The following is a 21956-nucleotide window of genomic DNA, read 5'->3' on the forward strand; positions in this document are numbered from 1 at the left end:
CAGAGCTTTGAGGCAGAAAGACTGCCTTCCACCCTACTTGTGCCCAGTCACAGCAGCAAGTGCTTAATGTTTGCAGATTGATTCCTTTGCTCCTCCGCTCCCAACCCTGCACCATTTATCTCCAGCAGGGTGAGAACTGAAGCACAGGAAGCAGAATGTCAAATATTCAAAAAAATAACAAAAAATGGCAGAGGCTAGATGGAAATCTGAAACAAAAGAAGAAAATGCCGGAAGCAGAGAGGTGTAGGCGTTTCAGGTATGCGCCCTTCACCAGACAAAGTTGTGTCTGTTCTTTTCCCTCTATTCAGTTCCTATTTGAGTACTGTTCATCTGTCATATTTCCAACTCAATGAAGGGTCCACACCTGCACTCTCCACAGATACTGACTGACCTGTTTCCCCCCCTTCCCATCAAATACTTCGCCGAATTCAAAACAAAAACATGTCAGAAGTGGCAAGGCAGAGAGTTTCCGCCGAGTCCAGCATCAAACCCATCTCCCCACAGCCAATTCGCAACGGCATCTACTGGAGAGGAGTCACCAGAGGAATCTACTTGGAAGTCTCTTGTCTAAAATTCAAAATTAACTGGAGATCTTCGTCAAAGGTTATAGGCTTGGTAATCTGAGATGAAAGCTGGCACTTTGTTAGAGCGAGTGTTAAAAAGAAAATCTGCACAACCTGCGTGGAGATCAGGCTGCTCATACTGACCAATACAGACGTTCTCATCATCCAGTTCTGCGGAGGCATTGCGGTAATAGCCCAGTCGGCAGTGCTGGCAGTGCTGACCCCGGGTGTTGTGCTTGCAGCTGACGCAAGTCACAATCTTGAGATAGTCGATGTAACTGCAGCGATTGGAGTGCCCGTAACATTCACAGTCTGGAGTGACAGTACAGTTGAGGTTGGGGGCGGGGGGGGGGGGGAAGATGGGAAAAAAATTCAGTGCAACAAAATCATTCAGGCAAACTTCAAGATAAAATATCTTGAAGGAAAGAAACAATTTCAGGAATGGAAGTGGCAAGACTTATTTTATTAAAAAGCTCCATGCATAATTTCAGGAACAATATTAACCTCTCAATGAGCAAACTTGGCGTTTTACATATCTGACAACATAAATTTCGTGAATTTGTGAAAATATTTGATGAAAAGATTGAAATAGAAGGGACAGAATGATAAGAGAAATTATTAATGGATTTGAAGGTTTAGCCAGAAAAAAAGAACAGAAAAACAGAATCTAAATTTTTCCACAGTGTGCTGCTTCAACTCCTTTAGAATCAGTAAATGATGAGGATAAATTCCGACATGGTAAACACCAATATAAGGCTGTATAAATTTCGTTCACAGCTGCAGTACAAATTTAGCTTTAAACTTATAGTAAGTATAATCAGGACCCATATCTGGAAGTATGACTTCATGTGGTAATTAATACCGATAATGGTCTTCGGGGGGCTCTGTAGGTTTCTATGGAAGGGTGAACCAGGTAGGCTTTACCTTTGGTCAGTTGGGAGGAGGAGGAGAAAGATTGGAAAGCAACAATAAAATATAACCCTCTCACCAGTCGTGAAAGATGATTCCTCAGCATCCATCAAACCTGACCTGATTCAATTTAAAAGTGATTTCTGCATCAATTGGATCATATTGCCACCCATCATTCCTTTTTATCATAATCTTTGAGGAAAATAATCTGAACCAGGTTTAGGATGGAAAATGTGGTGTTGGGGGCAGGGGTTGAAGTACTTATTTTCACTTATTAAGTATCTCACTTCATACAAAATATAAATTCCAACTTGCCCTTCTTAATAAACAGTTAGCTGCATTTATTAATCTGCAGGCATTTATCTCATTAGTTCGTTTACTGGTTTATTTTGTATCAAACAGAATAAATGAAGTGTTTCTTATGATCAAAAGTTCCTGGAGGGTAGTCTATTGAGTACTCTGGTTTATTATATATACCCTTTGGATAATATTGTTACCAAGAACCACAATACAGTTCCTTATAGCTCTACATCCTACTCAATAACAAAAGACACTCTATAGCCTGAGGTGAGATTCTCTGTTGGATTGGATTTACACAGATAAGCCTCCAACTATTCCTTTCTTTTAAAAATAGCAAAATATTGGAAATAACTCAGGGGTGAAATTATAGACGTCCCAGTGGATCCTTCCAGAGTTAAGTTCTTCAGGATGCAATATTTACAAATTGTTTTGTAATTGCAGGCAGTAACACAGCAGATACCAAGCTCACCACACACCTCAGTTACGCTGCAGACAGTGTATCACCAGCCATAAAGGCACATTGGAAAAGACTATTCCTTAAAGTTCTGATTCAGAGATTTTTGTTTTCATTAGAGCTGGCATAAAAACCATTGGTTAAAATTAGTTTTACCTGGAATTGATTTAGAATGAAACAGCACGGTTTATGTTGAAAAGCTGACGTCAGGTTTTGTGTCCAGTTTCATTGCCATCAAGTCAATCTGCTGAACCACTGCCATTCTAATTGGGATCCAGTTGCTTATTAATCATAGCTCCAGATATTCACTGCAGAGGGAATGCTGGTAAAAGGTGAATCCTGTGACCAGTTTGCCGTGCAGCTCATCAATGGTCATGTCTGAAGAATCCACTGCACAAGCAGTCCACATTGTTTATACTTTCAATTTTAAACCTGACCAGACTGGAAATGAGAAGCTGCTGGTTTATCAATGATGGTATAAACTGAGCACAGGATAATGTACTCCTCCTGACCTGCTGAGTGACCCCCATAGCCTTAACCATGGAACGGAACTGGAGATCGAGGAACAGGACCATTTTGTTTCACTGACTGTGTCAACATTTTGAGGTGTGTGGGGCAGGGGAGAGGTGGAGGTGGAAAGAGAATAGAAGATAAACAAAATCTAAACACAAAATCTGAAACAATCTAAATGGCGTGATCTCAAATATTGCTCTAATATGCATAAACTAGGCGTGCATCATCTATTCTAATCACTGTCCTACCTTTAAAGTTTCTCTGGCCTCCTCCCAGCTTTGATCTAGGCTGTGTCTGAAGTGGCTTTAATATTTTCTGTGGTGCTTGAAAAAGTTAAAAATTCCTTCCATTGGTATCACCACATGTAAGGTTTTAGAATAATCAGAGATGTGAATAATCTGTGATAGAAACGCAATCAACCAGCACTGGATTGGAGCATGACTGATAGCTGTGGGAGCTGTTAACAGTAGAAATTAGCAGCAGTACAGTAATGAGAAGACTATGTTTGAATGTTACATCTAAGCTTGTGAAGCCTTTAACAGGATTGACAGTCTTTATATCAATGGGTAAATATGCAACATAATGGGACACCGAACCACATGGATTAGGAAGGCCAGGTCAGGGATGAGTTAGCTGATTTCAGTCAGCAATAAAATGTTACAATTGGCCTCCTGCTTCTCAAAGTCAGGAAGGCAAAAGCAGATGTGGTCCACGCTCCTCAACGCTGACGAGCAACCCATGCTGTGATTGCGCAAATCCTGATATTGTTTGAGTTGGCTTTGACCAGAGGTGAAAGGGGTGGGTAGGAAATGTACAGAATATCACCATCAGAAGACAAGCGGCGTGGGCTGGGATAATACTGTGTCACAGCCACATATGGACTTGTGAAGATTTTGAATTCAGTTGGACAGCCAGTGGAGTTTGGCAAGTGCTGGGGGTGGGGAGGTGATGATGAACAGAACTTAGTGTTGGCAGAGGTTTGGACACAATTGAATTCAGTTAAAGTGGAACTAGGGAGACTGGCACAGAAAGCATGATAAAATCAAACCCTGGGGGCAACAAAAGCATGGATAAGAGCTTCAGTGGGGTGGAACATGGACAGGAACTGGCATTTATATATTGCTTTTAATCCCCAAGATATTCCATAAGTGGAAATAAACATCAAACCATCCAGGGAAAGATTAGGAAGGGGGCTGAGAAGTTGGGTTGGAAAAGGTGTTTAAAAATTAGACGTGGTGGATTAGAGGACTTGTGAAGTGAGATCCAAAGGACAGGAACAAGACAATCCTGGGGCCACTTTTGAAGGTGAATTCATCATAATGTCAATGAAGGATCCAATGAAAAAACAAGGAAATGGAATTGGAGTAGATGGGGGTACTGCTCAGGCAGTAATCTGGTGGAGCAAATGGCTCGCTTGTTGCCGAAACTCACCAGCTAGAAGTTGGTGGGCTGACAATCAGATGATGTCTCCCCCAGATTACCAGCCAGGCTGTGAAGTTCTGATAGCTCTGATGTGAAACGAATAGTGGCACAGGCTCAAAGGTCCTCAATGGTCTCTCTTGTCCTTATGATCCTATAAAACTGTAGGATTACGTGGAGAGAGCAGGGCAGTGAGACAAATTGGACAGTCTTTCAAGGAGCCAACGCAGGCACAATTGGCTGAGTAGCCTCTGTGCTAGCTGTTTGTAGCAACCTCACCTCTGAGTCAGATGGCCATGGGTTCAAGTCTCACTCCAGAGACTTGACCAAAAAAATGTAGGATGACACTCCAGTGTAGTACTGAGGGAGTGCTGCACTGACTGTACTGTTCGCTAATTGGCTGCACCTTCTATCTTGGATTAATACCTTTTGGTCTCTTCAATTGTCCTCCACTGGAGGGCATTCCATACGCTGATTTTCTTTTTGGAGAATCTACACATATCAGAAACCATGTTAGTAACAAGAAACTTTACAAACTTTGCCATTTTTCTCCTTCCTAGAAATGAGCTCCGCTCAAGTGCCCACCTGATAAATGTTTAGCATGTCTCTAGGTTCCTCCCTCATTACCTCATCTGTTGAATTAGACATTAAATGGAGATCCCATCTGCTCTCTCAGGTGGACACAAAGGCACCATTTTTAAAAAGAGCAGAGAGTTGTCACCAGGATCCTGGCCAAAATTTATCTCTCAATCAACATCACAAAATCAAATCATTTAATCATTATCACAATGCTGTTTGTGGGAATTTGCTGTGCGCATATTGGGTACTGCATTTAATACAACAATTGCTGCACTTCAAAAGTACTTAATTGGCTGTAAAGTGCCTTGGGGCATCCTAAGGTTGTGAAAGGTGCTATATAAATGCAAGTCTTTAAGCTGAAAGATTTCATGATATTATGATCTAAACACGGTGCAATCTACTGAGGATAAGCAAACTGCTTAGATTTGACATTTTGTGCTAAATTATCATTTTCTTCTACAAATATGTAATTTTATATTAAATAGCTCAATTCTGCAATGTATTCCTGACCCTCTTAAGTCATTTACCCTCACCCAAGATCTGAACAGTTTGCTAATTGGCTGCACCATCTAGCTTGGATTGATACCTTTTGGTCTCTCCAATTGTCCTCCACTGGAGGGCACTCCATACCCTGATTTTCTTTTTGGAGTATCTGCACATATCAGAAACCAGGTTAGTAACAAGAAACTTTACAAACTTTGCCATTTTCTCCTCCCTAGAAATGAGCTCCACTCAAGTGCCCACCTGATAAATTTTCAGCATGTTTTGCTGCATATCAGCTTTCAAACTCATTAGTGTCTCTAGGTTCCTCCCTATTCTCAACTGTTGAAATCCGTGTTCAAAGTATGTCCAAGTATTTTTGTGTAGTTTCGCCGTGCGTACATATAACATGCAGCATGATTGATAATGTCTTTATTTTTGACAGTAGTTTTCAATGGTTTTCAGTGTGTCCTGCAATCCATCCCTCCTTAAAGAAGCTAGATGAGAGATCCTTAAATCGTTTCTACATAAATGTGAGGTGTGTTAGAAATACATTTTTAGAACTGCAGTCATATGCTATGTTGGAAAAATTTGATATTTTGTGTATTTCAGACACGTGGCTAGATAAACGTGATGGGATAGGTATTGTATAGAAATATCAGCCACATTGATCTCCTGGATTAGTTTCAATCACCTAATTAATAAAGAGAAAGTAAGACATGAATTTTAAAATAAGAGGTGTTCCTTTGCCAAAAATGTACCTTTTAGCGTTCTGGCACTGAAGGTACATTTTAGAATCTACATCCAAAATATCATCAGATTCTAACGTTCTCTTTAATTCCCAACCGATTATGAATTAATAAATTATTTCTGCATATTTCTCTGAGCATGTTTTGTAAAAAATTGTTCGAAATATGTAATCCTTTCTATTTTTTGTAAGGAGGAGCCTGTGGTTTGGAAAGCTGAAAACGTTCAGCACTGGAGTACTATTGCCACTGGCTGCATGCTTCCAGCTGCAGCTTTCCAAATGATGATCTATAATTGGTTGTCTGAACAGTTGTGTTTATATCTGACTGGCTTCAGCTTCTGGATCTCATCCAGTTGAAATGCCAAAAGCCTTGGAACTTGTGTCCATCTGTCTTACAAGAAATATAGAGCAGAGTATTTTTATGTATGTGTGTAAATCAATCTATTTACAACAGATCAACATGTGCTTCCCTGATAAGTGTTTTTAAAAAATTTATTTACTCATGGGATGTGGGCATCACCAGCAATTTATTGCCCATTCCTAATTGCTCTTGAGCTGAGTAACTAGGCATTTCAGAGGCCAGTTAAGAGTCAACAACATTGCTTTGGGTCTGGAGTCACACTTAGTCTAGACCAGCAGATTTTGTTCCCTAAGGGCCCGAGTGGTTTCTTTTATGACAATTAATGATCGTTGTCACAGTCACAAGTGATTTTATTAATTGAATTTAAATTCCACCATCTGCCACAGTTGGATTTGAACCCATGACCCCCCCAGAGTATTAGCCTAGGCCTCTGGATTACTAGTCCAACGACAGGACCATTATGCCACCATCTCTTGCGTGCAGCCAAAGTCCATTCTGTAAGGGATTTTTAAGAAAGGAAGGAAATTTGAAATGCAAGCAAGCGGTCAGTCAGTATTTTAAACAACCCATCAGATTAATGTTCCTGCCTGGGATCTGTCATCAGAACTGATGGGATAGGTGTGCAACAAAGCTAGGTTCCAAGGAAAGGTCCGCTCCCACTAAGTTTTGTCTTTACAGGTTGCTGGTGGGATTACATCTATTTTCCAGTGTTTTCTGTTTCAGATTTGTAGTATTAGTTTTAAGTTCTAGTTAACAAAACTAAAATGGCTGATCAGTTTATTGTGGAATGCATTTCTGCACAAAAATATTCTGCACTCAAGATTTGGTTTTGGGTTCATAAACGTTTGGCGGAGGCTGATGTCTTCGTTTATCCTGTATGCAAAGCACTATTTAATGTTTAAGATGCAACTTTTTAAATAGCCTGGATGTTCTCATTTATTTCAACGAAGACCTGATCTGTTTAATGTATTAATGAGTGGAATTCTACTTTTAAATGCATCACTGCACAGAATACTTGCAGAAAATAACCTGAGGAAGCAGATTAAGTATCCTTTGTCTTCACCTTTCCAAATGTTAATCTGTTGGTGTGTTTATCGAGATGTATCCATTTAATACCTTATTATTCATGATCTGCTAGATTTGAGCTGCAGTAAATGTCAGGAATGCATTTAGCTGCCATAAATGGTCTTATTAGTCTGAATATGAGCCCGACATTTTCCTCTTTTTTTTGCTCCAATTTTCTCCCCCTTTCTCCTTCCCTGTGGGAGCCCGTTCATGTGTGAGCCCGGGTAGTGATGGTCAGAGGTGGTTCACTATAGAGGGTGTTATCACTGAGCCCAATCTCACTTTGCCCAATGTCAATGTGCATGTACTACATGGGCAGGAGGGCTCGATAGGCATCATTTCATTAAGGCTTTTTAAATATTCTTTCATGGAATGTGGGTGTCGCTGGCTAGGCCAGCATTTATTGCCCACCCCTAATTGCCCTTGAGAAGGTGTTGGTGAGCCACCTTCTTGAGCCGCTGTAATTCATGTGGTGTAGGTACACCCACAGTACTGTTAGGATCCTAATACTGTTAGGATTTTGACCCAGCGACAATGAACGAAAGGCAATTATAGTTTCAAGTCAGGATGGTGTGTGGCTTGGAGGGGAAATTTGCAGGTGGTGGCGTTCCCATGCAACTGCTGCCCTTGTCCTTCTTGGTGGTAGAGATCGCGGGTTTGGAAGGTGCTGTCGAAGGAGGCTTGACAAGTTACTGCAGTGCATCTTGTATAATGATACACACTGCTGCCACTTCAGTGGTGGTGGGAGTGAAAGTTTAAGGTGGTGGACGGGGTGCCAATCAAGTGGGTTGCTTTGTCCTGGATGGTGTTGAGCCGCCTTGAGTGTTGTTGGAGCTGCACTCATCCAGGCAAGTGGAGCGTATGCCATCACATTCCTGACTTGTGCCTTGTAGATGGTGGAGAGGTTTTGGGGAGTCAGGAGGTGAGTTACTTGCCGCAGAATTCCTAACCCTGACCTGCTCCCATAGTCACACTAATTATTTGGCTGATCCAGTTAAGTTTCTGGACAATGGTAACCCCCCTGGATGTGGATAGTGGGAGATTCGGCAATGGTAATGCCATTGAATGTCAAGGGGAGATGGTTAGATTATCGCTTTTTGGAGCTGGTCATTGCCTGGCATTTGTGTGCTGGGGAATGTTATTTCCACTTATCAGCCCAAGCCAGAATGTCATCTGCATATGGACATGGACTGCTTCAGAATCTGAGGAGTTGTGAATGATACTGAACATTTTGCAATCATCAGAGAACAGCCCTACTTCTGACCTTGTGATGGAATGAAGGTCATTTTTGTGCCTGAACTTTGCATGAATGTCCTTTCCATCCTGTTGTTCTTTTGTGGAATTCTCTAACACTGATGAAGAATATACCGATTGCATTTCTTGACCTACAACCAAGTACAGTTGTCCCTAGAGTCAAATGAATGTCTCTAGTTTGTAATACTCTAGATGAATGTTTATCACCAGGCAACTCAGTGGATACAGGACTGTCCATTTTGTGGCAATTCAAATATTTTATATCTTCCCAGGACCTCAAGCACTGAAACTCTCCCCCTCCTGTTATTTTCCTCCGACAATCTACAGGCTTTTCAAACCCAATCACGGCATCACTTAAACGCTTCTTCTTGGTTTATCTGTCTTCTCTCCTACCCTTTTCATCATTGGTCTGAAATTGCCTTCCTATGTCTCTCAATTTCTTCCCCTCCTCCTTTAGCACGGTCCTTAAAGCCTACTTCTTTGGCCAAGCTTTTGGTCATCTGACCTAATATCTCCTTATATGACTTCATGTCAAATTTTGTTGATAATGCTCCTGTTTCGCCCCTTGGGATGTTTTATTATGTTAAAGGTTCTTTATAAATGCAAGCTGTTGATGTTGTCTTGCAGAATTAATTGCTCCCTATTATCCTTATTTAAACAGACCAGTGTATGACTCTTCAAGTGGACAGCACAGCATGTGTCTGAAAATGCTGGGCTGATCCAACTGGGAGCTATGAGAGTTCACGGTAAGTGTGATAGCAGCTTCACAAATGAGGCTGTATGAAACAGTATAGCAACAAGAAACAACTATTATTATGTCGGATTAACACCACTGATGTTTCTTTCTAGAAATATTTTTAATTCTAGCCTTCACAAGAAATGTAGTTGTAGTTTTAATTTAGTTGACAAAAATACCATAGTGTGACTTTTCTCAATTTAAAACAACTTAGCTTAATATTATGACTCCAGAGCTAGTCTTGCCTGTTAAAATAATTTATATATTTAGTTTAAAATGTTGCATAAGCCTCTGCATCAAATTGAGCAAGGCCCAGTATCACTTTCTGTATTTGGGTTTAAAACATGGGATTAGTTCCAGTGCCTATCTGAGGAAAATTGTTGCTCATTATAAGAGATACCAGTGCTCATACAAGACATTCATCTTGTCAGCAGGAGCTTGAGGCAGGAAAGAGTCTGAGAGGCAATGGATTAATTTGTCAATGAACTTGTCTCCAGGGACAACGTACAGCATGCCCTGCATTCACTCCCTTCATTACTCATAGTATAGGCCCTGACCTTCTCATGTCGCATATCAATGTTGATCATTCAACAAGCCAGAACTAGTGTCTCCATGGATAGAGCCCTGTACCGCAATTGGAGCAATTGGGGGTCGTTGGAGTAGATTTCTTTCTTCAATTACAGACAGGCAAGATGATTGAATACCGAAGAAATGAGGAAGAATGGTTAATATGCGTAGTGGTAAATTTGTTTGGGGGGAGGTAGTTGTGTTGGGGGGGGGGGCATCTTGCTATGTTTTTCTGTATAATGTCAATGTCTTCATGACCAGTTGTGAGCCTGTTGAGATTTCCTGTGGCAGTGTATAGAGTGACTGCTCAGAATCAGATCATTAGGTGGGATATTGTGTAGGAGATAAACATTCCGCTGGGAGAGCGAGACTCTTTGTGTGTTAAAATGTGTGTGCACATTTTACCAGCTGAATACAAAGTGATTGGAAGTAATAGGAAGTCATGAGATTTATACCCAAAGGAGCAGTATAACCTGATAGGAAACCTGCTGAATGCTGCAATTTGCCAATAAAACTGCTCACTTAAAGGAATTTCAAAAGGAAATGAATCCATTAACAGTTATTGCAAGTAAATCTCCCATTCCCATTCACTTAACAGAAACATCTGTTATCAGGTTTATACTTGAGTGGTTGTGCCTCTACTTTTAACAGTTACAGGTCTGTTATTGCTCAATACTTTAGGGATTATTCTGGATTTAAAAAATAATACTGCAATTCTATGCTAGTAATCAGTGCAATTGTCGCTGGTCAATGCTAGTAGCTCATGTTACAAACTCACCCTTCTTGATTGCTTGTCCTGAGGTTGAGGTTTGTCCTCCTTGTAAGCAAGCAGTGAACCATCATATAAGTACAATGTAACAGGCACGTATCAGATTGAAGACTCTATCGGTAAAATAATTTAATTTCTAAATTTGAAGACACTTTTGTTTTCACACTTGTTAGCTCAACTTTATAATAAGGCAACCTGTCCAATTCAGTAATTTGCATTAATGGTCAATACTTTTCCACTCACAACTTATACAAGCAGAGTTTCTGTTACAATATTGTCATAAGATTATTTATAGCAAAGAAATGCAACCAAACAATCTGTGAGTGAGTGCATGTACACCTTTTTAATTTGATATTTTAAATGCAAACTGATTCAATTTGTCAGGTTAATGTTTTGCAAGGTGCAAGTGTCTCAGGAAGTGACCCTTACCACTAACTATTACTAATCATAGATCTTCACCAGTGCCTTCAGTAACTAGCACCAGTAACTAAATTGTCAGCAATTTAACTGATAGCAAGTCCGGTAGCATAAACCTCCATTACATGGTTCATATTAGTAATACTAGTTGATGTCAGAATGATCTGTCACCATTTTCTAAAGGGGTCAGAAGGCATTGGCTATACTGGACTGCCATTTTAATAGTTTACAGGGTAAAGAAGAGCCAATTGAGCAGTGCACACTAAGCTTAGTCTTGGGTATGTAAGCTGCTGATGCAAAGCTGACTAACTGTGCAGTAAGCCGAACTATCTGCGATTTTGTGGGGTTAGCCCATTTGCAGAATTATTCTTTAGCTGCATTTGTTGTTTTGGCCTTCTGCAGAGAACCACAAAGTTACACTTCAGCTGAAATTTTAAGGTTAAATGGCAACTTAAAGATTAGTGACCAGTGAGAAGGCAAAAATTATTATTGCTTTTAGAACAGGTCAAAGTGTATTTAACTCTTTGGCAGGATTTGGATGAGGTAGAAGGAAATGGAAAGAAAAATAAAATGAAAGGAAACGTGAGGTGGAAGCATAAAATTGTGGACAACGTTAGCTGGTCCCAGTATGAGAGTAATGGGGCTGTGCAATTAAGAAATGGAATAACCAAGCATAGTCACCATACAGTGACTCCTGCTGGAAATGTGTGGATATAGATTTCAGGTGTGGACAGAATTGGGCTTGGCCGTGATAATGTTCATGATGGAATCACCTGATGACATTCCCTATCTGGGCTCACACAGGAAGAATAGGCACTCAAGTGAGCTAAGAAGGAACGACGGCATCTCTGGAACTGTTCATCACCTTCAGGATAGGAGGGGAGAAAATTGGTAAGAAAGTAAATAGCATAAACTGTGACGAGAGTTTACAATCTGCTCTAGGAACCTGCTCTACAAGAAGAGGATCCAAACTAGTGCTCTACATTCAATGAATGGGCGTGGAGTTTGCTTATCGTGAATAGCTACTGCTTTGAGATTGAGACTCTATTAGTAACTTCAACAGCAACTATAAACTCGCCCTTCTCAACATCTCGCTCAGCAATTGGTGCAGGGCCTTCAACAGGAAACACAAGCACAGATTCTGAGGTTGCCTTAGATTGTAAAATCCACATTGCAAATTAATTTGTTTCAATTATTAGGGTTATAGAAAACAGGTTGTATTCATAGAAGAATAACAAATGGCAAAGCGGGTAGTACTAGCAACTGTGGTCTACATCAATGTAACTAGCGCTGATGAAAGAGGTTTAGTCTGATGGTTTATTTTTAAAATCAATTAATATTGATGCTGGAGACAATAGTAACCCACGCCCCCAGTCTGCATTGCTAATTGCTGTTCTAGCTACTGGTCTATACTAATACTATTGCTAGCTGTCAATAACTAGTCTTAAAGACTTACTGTTCTTGACTTCCTTTTCAAGACGTGAAATGGTTTTTCCTTTTAATAAAGCAGGAAAAAGGCAGTTTAATAAGCAGAACAACTTGAGGAAAATTCAGTTACAGAGTCTGTTGCTAACCGTTAATTTACATGCTTATTTCTGCTGGTTTCTAGTTTCACAGAAAATGGATTGTACCATTAATTAGAATCAGAGGAAATATGTTCTACTATTCACTACAGAAATTACACTGACCACCATATATAACACTACAGAAGTTACACTGACCACCACAGTTGCAGAGTTGAATCAGTTGCAGAGATTGTGCACTTTGGTGAACACTGTTCCAGGAAAATTGATCAAAGTAACGATAGTGATCAATTCAAGTGGCAAGACCAATGGTGTTTGCTGGTGGTTCCATCCCTAGTCTAAAGCAGGAATGAGTTTGCTGGGCTTTTTCTAGTATTTTCTTGCTGAGTCATTCACTTCCACTAGTGCTGGGCGTCCTTATCTCCATTCTCCTTTGTTTTCCTCAATGTTTATACTTTTTCAACTATTTGTCCGCTTTTCTTTCTAAAGTGATGCTGTGAGTTCTGCTCCCACCATTGTTTCCATGACCAAACACCATTCTGTGTAAACGAAATGCTCCTGACCTCCCCCTTTGTTCTTTCGGTGTTGAGCTTAAATTTATGTGCTCTGGTCAGCAACCCACCGACCAGTGGAAATTTATCTCATCAAAACCCCTCATCACTTTGAGCTTTCAGACCTCCTCTTAACCTTATCTGTTCTACTGAAAAGAACTCTTGTTTCTCTAGTCTCCCTTCATAGAGTCAAGCTCTTCAGCCCTGGTGTCACCTTAGTGACTTCCTTCTGCATCTTCTCCATAACGTAAAGTAAGTTTGCACAAAGCATGACACTCATTCTATCTACAGCCTAACCAATGAATTGCATCAGTTTAACATTGAGCCTTTCATTTTGTACTCCGTACCCCTATTTTAGAAAATCTAACAACATGTATTCTTTTTAAAAAAAATAAAGCTCTGTCAATTTATCCTCTCACTTTTAAGAATTACACATCTGGAAAAACTCCAATCCATCTGTCTGTGACCTTTTAAAATTTTATCATTCGCTGTCATTTCATCTAGCTTATTATTCCTTTTAAAATGTACCTCCTCACAATGTTCTGCAATAAATTTAATCTGACATCTACCTGCCCAATCTATGTACTAATCTTTGTGTTCCTGAAGTCACTTAGTCCTTTTCACAATTTGCTACACTTACTTATTTTATATATTATTTGAAAATTTTGATATTGTGCTCCCTGGTTATGTAGCTATCGAGAAGAATAATGATCCGAACACTGACCCCTCGTAACTCAAATGTGAAAAATATCCATAAACCACAATTCTGTGTTTTCTGATTTTTGTTACAATCTGCCTTTTCTGAACTATTGTACAGAAAATACGGCACTAGCTAAATGAATGATCAGTACTAGTTCTATGTGAAAGGAACTGTAGACCATCATTAAAACTTTCTTTCCGCAGGCCTTAGGAATCAATCTGCACTAAAGAAAATTACTTAAGTATTCTTTAAAAAAAAAATCAATGCTATTGATGGGCTCTTTCCCTAATGTCACTAGGACAGTCGCTTAGCGTTCAAGATTACAATCGCTACTCTATTCCATTCAGTATTACACCACGATATAATGGATCTTTGTGAAAGATTTGTAAAGTCACTGGAGAACGAAGAGCATAAGCATCCCAGTGACTTTGTACAATAAAAGGAAGTCCCTAGTCATGTTAAAAGAAGATGGCTGTTTGATATCTTTCTTGTGCAAACTGTAAAGAGATGAGGGTTGGACAGTGAGCTAAACTCAAACTGAAGAGGCTTGTCCAGCATTTATCACATCTAGTGCTTTTGTGATTCTCATTAGGTAATAGAATTATAGAAGCTGAGATTCATCGCTAACTCTGGCTGTGACAAGTGATCTTACCAATAACCATCCCTAAATCTTTTGTAGATCTCATTTGTAGGCCCCACAGGTGCCATGTTTCCCAATGGGATGTAACCTGCCCAAGTCTCGTTCATTCTTGGTTTAAAAATGTTACTTATTTTGAAATGGTTTTGCAATCTGTCTTGTTTCGTAAATCTCATTGCTATTATTTTCCCAATCAATTTTCATTCTGTTAGCAACTTCTGATACAATAAACCAGACTCGTAAGTGCACATCATTCTCTGGGCTCCAGCACCCTATGAGTTGATTTAACACCAGTCATTAGGAGTAGGGACCACTATCTCTAAATCTTTTTTTTCACAATCTCCTCTTGTCTTATTACATTGCCGATATTTCTGGTTTTTGGTCAGTCTGGAAGCACTCATTTCTTTCACTATAAATTTCACTGCAAAATTGAAACGAGATTTTTGAGATTTAAAAGCCTTTCAGTATCATAATTTGGACGAAGGATTGAAAATGTTTGTAAACTGCCAACCTGTTACTATCTGTTTGGAGGGAGCTGTGCTGTACAATTCTATAGCAAGGGACACCTCTTTCAAAGAGCCAGCACAAACACAATGGGCCGTATGGCCTCTTTTAGTGCTGAATGATTTTATGCTGGTTTGAGAAGAACTGACAGTTTTGGTGGTTAATTGTGGATTCTGCTTCTATTTTGCCTATATATGGAACCCCTTCTGATTTCAATGCACTTTATTGCAAAGAAATCAGAGTACAAGAATAAGGAAGTTTTACTACAATTGAATAGGGGTCTGGTGAGACAACTACTGGAATACTATGCACAGTATCGGTCACCGTACTTCTAAGGAAGGATATACTTGCATTGGAGGCAGCACAGTGAAGGTTCATTCGATTTGTCACTGAGATGAGAAGGCTGTCATATTATGAGACACTGAGTAAATTGAGTCCATATTCTCTGGACTTTAGAAGAATGAGAGGTGATCTCATTAAAACATATAAGATTCTGAAGGGGCTTGACAGGGTAGACGCTGAGAGGTCGTTTCCACTGGCTGGGGAATAAAACATGGGGGCACAATCTCAGGATAAGAGGCCCGTCATTTAGGACTGAAATGAGAAGAAATTACTTCGCTCAAAGGGTTGTGAAGCTTTGTAATTCTCCATCCCAGAGGGTTGTGAATGCTCCACTGTTGAATAGATTTAGGGCTGAGAAAGACAGACTTTAGGTCTCTCGAGGAATCAAGGAATATGGAGAGCAAACAGGAACATGGAGGAAAGTGGAGTTGACGCAGAAGTTTAGCTGTGAGCGTAGTGAATAGCAGAGCAGGTTCAAGGGGGTTGTATGGTCTGCTCCTGCTCCTATTTCTTATGTTCTTAAATTCTAAGAACACCACCAAGTATAAACTCTGGAGTCTCTGATGGTAATGACATTTTCTGTTCAATTTATAACAGGTTTACACTTCAACCATGGATACAATCAGAGGTTCAATCATACCTGTTGTACAGTGAGAGATCTCTATACAAAGGCTTCAGTGGCTGTGCACAGGCACCCACGATGATCATTCTTGGAAACCCAGGTGACACTCGCTTAAACCATGGGGCAGGGACCAGTCCAGTGTTACAGTGCTCATTGTCCTGAAGTTGTAAATGGGTAAAATGTGTGTGAAGTTTGAATTTTGAAAGGGTAGAGGGTATCCCTGGTGTTGGCAAACTCGCAATGAGCCCCTTCTGCACCCAGAAATCCTGAACTGAGCATTCTCTCTGATCTATCATCTTAATTATTTCACTGAGCATTTGAATTTTTGCAACTCCAGGATGTGACCCAATGTGGCACCAGCGTATTTATGAGCCTGGACAATCCAGTAAATGGCTGACCTCCCACCTCAAAGATAAGATCTTTCTCTGTGGACTTTATCCTTTAAATGGGGTTTGATATTGTTACCAACTTAGCTTTTTTTTTCAAATTAAATTGAAAATCACAAAGCAGACACAAAGCCACTGGATTTTACCTCCACATTTTTGTGGCCATTTAAACAGCAGCCCACGGATCTCATTCTAGTTTGTTCTTTAACTGAGCTGCTAATTGATGGAAAGCTAGTAGGAGGTGATGGTACCTGACACTTTCTGCGGCTTCTGGGAGGCAGAAGCCAAGAGTGGAATCGCCGCTTGTGATTTCTGGATGACTGCATATATGTAAAAACAAAGGAAAAATTTAGCTGCACAGAATCAACAGTTTGTGGTCATTGTCGCCGTTTTCAAGGCATCTTTCTATTGAGGGTGTGTTGTTGTGGGTGCGTGCGCATGCATGTCTGCATCCAAACTCTGGAATGCTTTCCCGAAACCATTCTAATTCACAGAGCCTCTCCTCATCCTCCTCCAAACATTTCTTCACAACTTTTCACTCCAGTCACCTCCCTTAGACCATGCGCGCTGGAAGCATAGATAATTTACAGCACTGGAGGGAGGCCATTTGGCCCATCCTGTCTGTGCCAGCTGGAAAAGAGCAATCTAGCCTAATCCCACTTTCCATATACCGGAAGATGGCTTCACTTCAAGGGCACATCCAGATATTTTTAAATTGTAATAAGGGTTTCTGCCTTCACTGCCCTTTTTAGGCAATGAATTCCAGATCCCCACCACGCTCTGGATGAAAAGATTTCTCTTTGACTCCCCTCCAATCCTTCTATGAATTACTTTAAATCTATGGCCCTGGTCTATGAACTCCCTGCTGAGGGAAATAGGTCCTTCCCATCCACTTCCTCTAGGGTGTCCACTCTATCTATGCCGTGGCTGTTTTTGTCTCCGTGATTCATTCACTGTTTCACCGTGTTTAAGGCCCTGAACTGAAATAAGTAATTACTTTGCATATTGTACTGGGATTCCTGGCTCAGCACTGCACTGGGAGATGTGAGTCCCAGGCTCCCTGCTGATCACAGATTTAGAAACGGCAGTCTGGTCCTAGAAAATATTATCATCTTGGGAAGTTCCAAATAATGAAAGGCACGTCTAACAGGGAGTCAAAGCGATAAATCCTAGAACCTTCCTTCTCCTCTGCTGCTTAACCAGACCTCATGAAAGCGTAAAAACACAAGTATTGCAAATCTGGAAACTGAAAGTATGCAGCAGGGTCCCAAACAGAGAGAAACAACGTGGTGAGCAATTTGAATTAAGGCCCTTCTCATTTAATTTTTTAAAAATTCATTCACGGGATGTGCGCTTTGCTGGCTGGGCCAGCATTTATTGCCCATCCCGAATTGCCCTTGAGAAGGTGGTGGTGAGCTGCCTTCTTGAACTGCTGCAGTCCATGTGGTGTAAGTACACCCACAGTGCTGTTAGGGAGGGAGTTCCAGGATTTTGACCCAGTGACAGTGAAGGAACGACGATATATTTCCAAGTCAGGATGGTAAGTGACTTGGAGGGAACTTCCAGGTGGTGGTATTCCCATCTATCTGCTGCTCTTGTCCTTCTAGATGGTAGTGGTTGTGGGTTTGGAAGGTGCTGTCTAAGGAGCCTTGGTGAATTCCTGTAGTGCACCTTGTAGATGGTGCTCACTGCTGCTACTGTGCATAGGAAGTGGAGGGAGTGAATGTTTGTGGATGTGATGCCAATGAAGCAGGCTGCTTTGTCCTGGATGGTGTTGAGCTTCTTGAGTGTTGTTGGAGCTGCACTCATTCAGGCAAGTGGGGAGTACTCCATCACATTCCTGACTTGTGTGTTGTAGATGGTGGACAGGCTTTGGGAGTCAGGAGGTGAGTTACCCATCACAGGATTCCTAGCCTCGGACCTGCTCTCATAGACCATATTTATATAGCTAGTCCAGTTCAGTTTATAAGGACAGCAATTCTGACAAAAGGTCTGCTTGAAATGGTCACCCAGCTTTTCTGTTTCTGGATGCTGACAGACATCCTTTGTCTTTCCAACATGTTCTGTTTTTATTTTTGATTTACAGTGTTTTTGTATTTTTTTTATATTAGGTGAGAAACATAGCCTAGTGATTGAAGTGGAACCCTCCAAAAATTCGTGAGCCCCACTTAAAACAGTTAACGTTTCACTTTCCAACCTCGACTCCAACTTTCCAGCATTTCCTGTTTTTATTTCTGGTAGTTATTAAACAAATCCATTCCTGACTGGTTGAGGAAGAAGGCATCATACCTTACAATACAGTACATCGAGGATGGTAAATTATGTCGTTATTCGCCACAGAAAATAATCCGCCACTCTTCTGATTAACAGAAAAAACGTCCTCCGGTTTCCTCCCCCACATGTAATCATCAGCTGGGCCATGGCTCCATAAGGGCAGGCCACTATCTTGGTACCTTGCCCTGTCCTCTCCTCTTCAATGCCCAAGCAGCACACCTCACTGACCAAGGGCCTCTGGATAGTGTTCAGGCACAGAACCATGAACCCTTAACTTCCTTCCCCCAAGTCAGGGAATGGGCTAAGAGCATCCGAGCACTCCTGCTGCTGCCATCACTGAGATCAGCACCCAATACGAAGTGGGGAGAGTTTCACACTGTCTCAGATCACTCAGCGACAGTGGTGGGAACAGATGTCTGTCCTGTTACTTCAGCATTGTGTAACCTGGGTCCGATCGGAATCGTTGATGTTAAATGGAGCCATGGTTATGTCTCTGTTCCCCACCTGGGTATTTTGAATCCAGCATGGCTGGACAGCCCATGGGAAACTGTCCACAGACCACATGGGGTAGGAACCAATGAAAATAAATTAAAATACATTAGAAAAATAAACAGATGAGGCAAACTGAGGAGTTTCTGAAACGTCAGTGCATCTGGAGCAGGGATCTGTCATTCCAAAGAATTACTTTCACTCTCCAAGCGCCCCCCTTTTTAAAACATTGATTTAGGCTAAAAACTGTGGAAAAACTTTTTTTTTCAAAACAGTGACAGAAAAAAAAAACATGCAGACTGTGAAACAAAGCAGAACAAATTCAGTTTTGTTATTTCTTTTAGAAAAAAGATGTTCAAAATGATTTTTTTTGAAAATGTTGAAAAGAATGTAGGATGTACAGTAAATAGGAAGGAGAAAGAAGAGAGGTGGGGATGACCCTCCCTGGTTGTACTTACTGCCGTAGGCGGAACTGGCTGCCACACCTGAAAGGGAATCAGAGGAAGATCTTAGAGGGACACAGACAGTGACAGAGCTGCACTTTGCACAGGCTCTGTGTTTTCCTCCAGTTGCTGATGTCTACCCGCTTGCCAGTGTAAAGTGGGGATTGCACGTTTCCACTCCGAGGAAAATGCAGCTCCCTCCAACTCCCGTGTTGTTGTTTGCACATCAGAGTAGTTTTATATACATTAATAGGTACACATTCTTTGACTTGCAAAAGTGTTGTTGCCTTTTGATATCACCGGCTTGAAGGGCAGTAGTTCACCCCAGATATAGAGATGGAAATTAATTCTCTTTGTGCTCGTTTCCCCAGGGCAGAAAGGACAAATTATGGAATGCAATGCACCACAGCCGATTTCTGCCTATATTATGGATGCTGCCATCTTGGTAAAGGTGGCTCCATAGGTGGCCCCCTAAAACAAGCATTAGGTCCCTTACAGAGGGGTCCTGATATCTATCTTAGCCCCATTGTTTTGAATTGAGTTCTGGAACTCTAAGCTTTGGAATTCCTTCCTTAAACCTCTCGACCTCTCTACTTCACTTTCCTTTTTTAAAACGCTCCTTAAAATCTACCAAGCTTTTTGTTTGCCTGTTCTAATATCTGCTTATGTGGCTCAGTTGTTTTATAACGAGCATCTTGGGACAGTGGATTACGTTAAAGGTGCTATGTAAATATAAGTTGTTGAAGCAGTTGCAGCCACCAACAAGCAATTTTAAACTTTAGCAATTTTTTTAGAAGACCATCCCTGCGGAGACAGGAGTTGCGGAGGAGCAGGGCTCCACAATGGGTGCTGCCAAGAGATGTTAGTGAGGCCCAAGGATCAATATCAGGCTGGTCTTGGTCCTCCTGGTTGGCATGCCACAGTTGGCATGCCACTGGTCATGGACCTCAGGATAGGCAATAGCCAATTTCCATTCCATAGGGTGGAATTTTACACCGGCAGGATTTACGGTTCTGCCGAAGTCAATGGATTTTTGAATGGCTTACCACATCTTAGGGCCCTACCCCCACCGCGATGGGGCTGTAAAATTCTGCCCGATCTCCCAAAGTTTAGACATTGTTACTGCTGTGCGATCCATATTTTCACCTTACATATTTAAGGCAAGTAGCTGGCGTGTAATACATTTTTGCATTCAAAATTTGAGATATTTTGTGTCATTCTTACCAACATCAGGTGATATGAGCCATCTAAGTTTTAAATACTGTAAAAGAAGCATCTATAAACCCCTGAGCCATACAATTAGCTTTCCATGAAAAATATACCCCAGAATGTTTGCTCCTCCAGTAACTCCGCAGGTCGTCCAGTTAGGACCAAAGAATTTTCGCGATTTAACTGTCTGCTGCAATTTTAGGTGAGATCAGCATCAGTTCTGATATCCTGTATAATTCACCAGGTCACTGGGACCTGGCCCAGATACACACATGAAAATAGCTGACTGGGTGAAGTACAGGAGGACAACTGAAGTCTGTGGAATTGTAGTCCAACAAAGAGTTTATCCTATTGAGAATTGGTGAGGGAGAGAAAACAGCTTCCAGTAACTTCAGCTGTGTGAACTTTTCTAGTGATGGTTAGTGTTAGCAGATGTATCATCCCAATGCTGCAAAAACACCAAACTCACTTGGCATGTTCCCCTCAAGGTAGGGGCTAACTAACCAGTCAGCTGTAGAGTGCTATTGAAGAAACACCTGGTCACTTTGCAGCACACCTGAGGGTCTTATGTTGCCAACTGGAAGAGAGTGGGCTCCACAGACTGGACTGCCCAAGAAAGAAATTACATGTAGAAAGTTATGGCACCTGCAACATGTGTGGGAGTTATACTGCGCTCAGAATGAACTGAAACAGATGCGATGCAGCCTCCTGGCTGGAACCTCTCATGTTTCTTTATTAGTTCATGGGAAGTGGGCATCACTGGCCAGTCCAGCATTTATTGCCCCTCCCTAACTGCCCTTGAGAAGTTGGTGGTGAGCCATTGCCTTGAACTGCAGCACAATCCATGTAGTGTAGGGAGGGAATATCAGCATTTTGAACCAGCACCCATATATTCCTGAGTTTCACTGCTGTTCTTGCATTAATGTGCCTCCAGGATCTGCTCCCTAAGGACCTCATTAATGTGCCTTTTGGTGCCTGTACCAATTCTGAGCTCTGCTTAGTTGAGCTGGAATTTAAAGGGAGCTACATGGTCTTTAACAACTTGTTTGGGTCTTTGATTCAAAGTCTCTCTGAATAAAGAAAGTGCATCCAAGATATTGCCAGATCATGAATGGCATGAGGTGCATTGTAATACTTTCTGC

At 41.2% G+C, this 21956-nt stretch overlaps 1 protein-coding gene across 3 annotated transcripts in view; it reads right to left on the reverse strand.

Annotated features, from left to right (window-relative positions):
* Window positions 1-21956, reverse strand: part of ntng2b (netrin g2b) — a 109369-nt gene that overhangs the window by 6354 nt on the left and 81059 nt on the right. Inside the window, exons 5-12 of one of the 3 annotated variants that reach the window (XM_078550001.1) lie at window positions 19621-19647; window positions 16651-16719; window positions 12591-12629; window positions 10727-10765; window positions 5324-5389; window positions 4585-4650; window positions 2988-3062; window positions 708-875 (exon numbers count right to left, since the gene is read on the reverse strand). In XM_078550001.1, the coding sequence (XP_078406127.1) occupies window positions 708-875; window positions 2988-3062; window positions 4585-4650; window positions 5324-5389; window positions 10727-10765; window positions 12591-12629; window positions 16651-16719; window positions 19621-19647 (549 nt within the window). The remainder of the gene's footprint in view (window positions 1-707; window positions 876-2987; window positions 3063-4584; window positions 4651-5323; window positions 5390-10726; window positions 10766-12590; window positions 12630-16650; window positions 16720-19620; window positions 19648-21956) is intronic. The other 2 variants (XM_078550002.1, XM_078550003.1) reach the window with 2 other exon arrangements.

The sequence above is a fragment of the Cetorhinus maximus genome, chromosome 10 (genome assembly GCF_964194155.1).
Source record: "Cetorhinus maximus chromosome 10, sCetMax3.hap1.1, whole genome shotgun sequence".
NCBI classification, from domain to species: domain Eukaryota; kingdom Metazoa; phylum Chordata; class Chondrichthyes; order Lamniformes; family Cetorhinidae; genus Cetorhinus; species Cetorhinus maximus.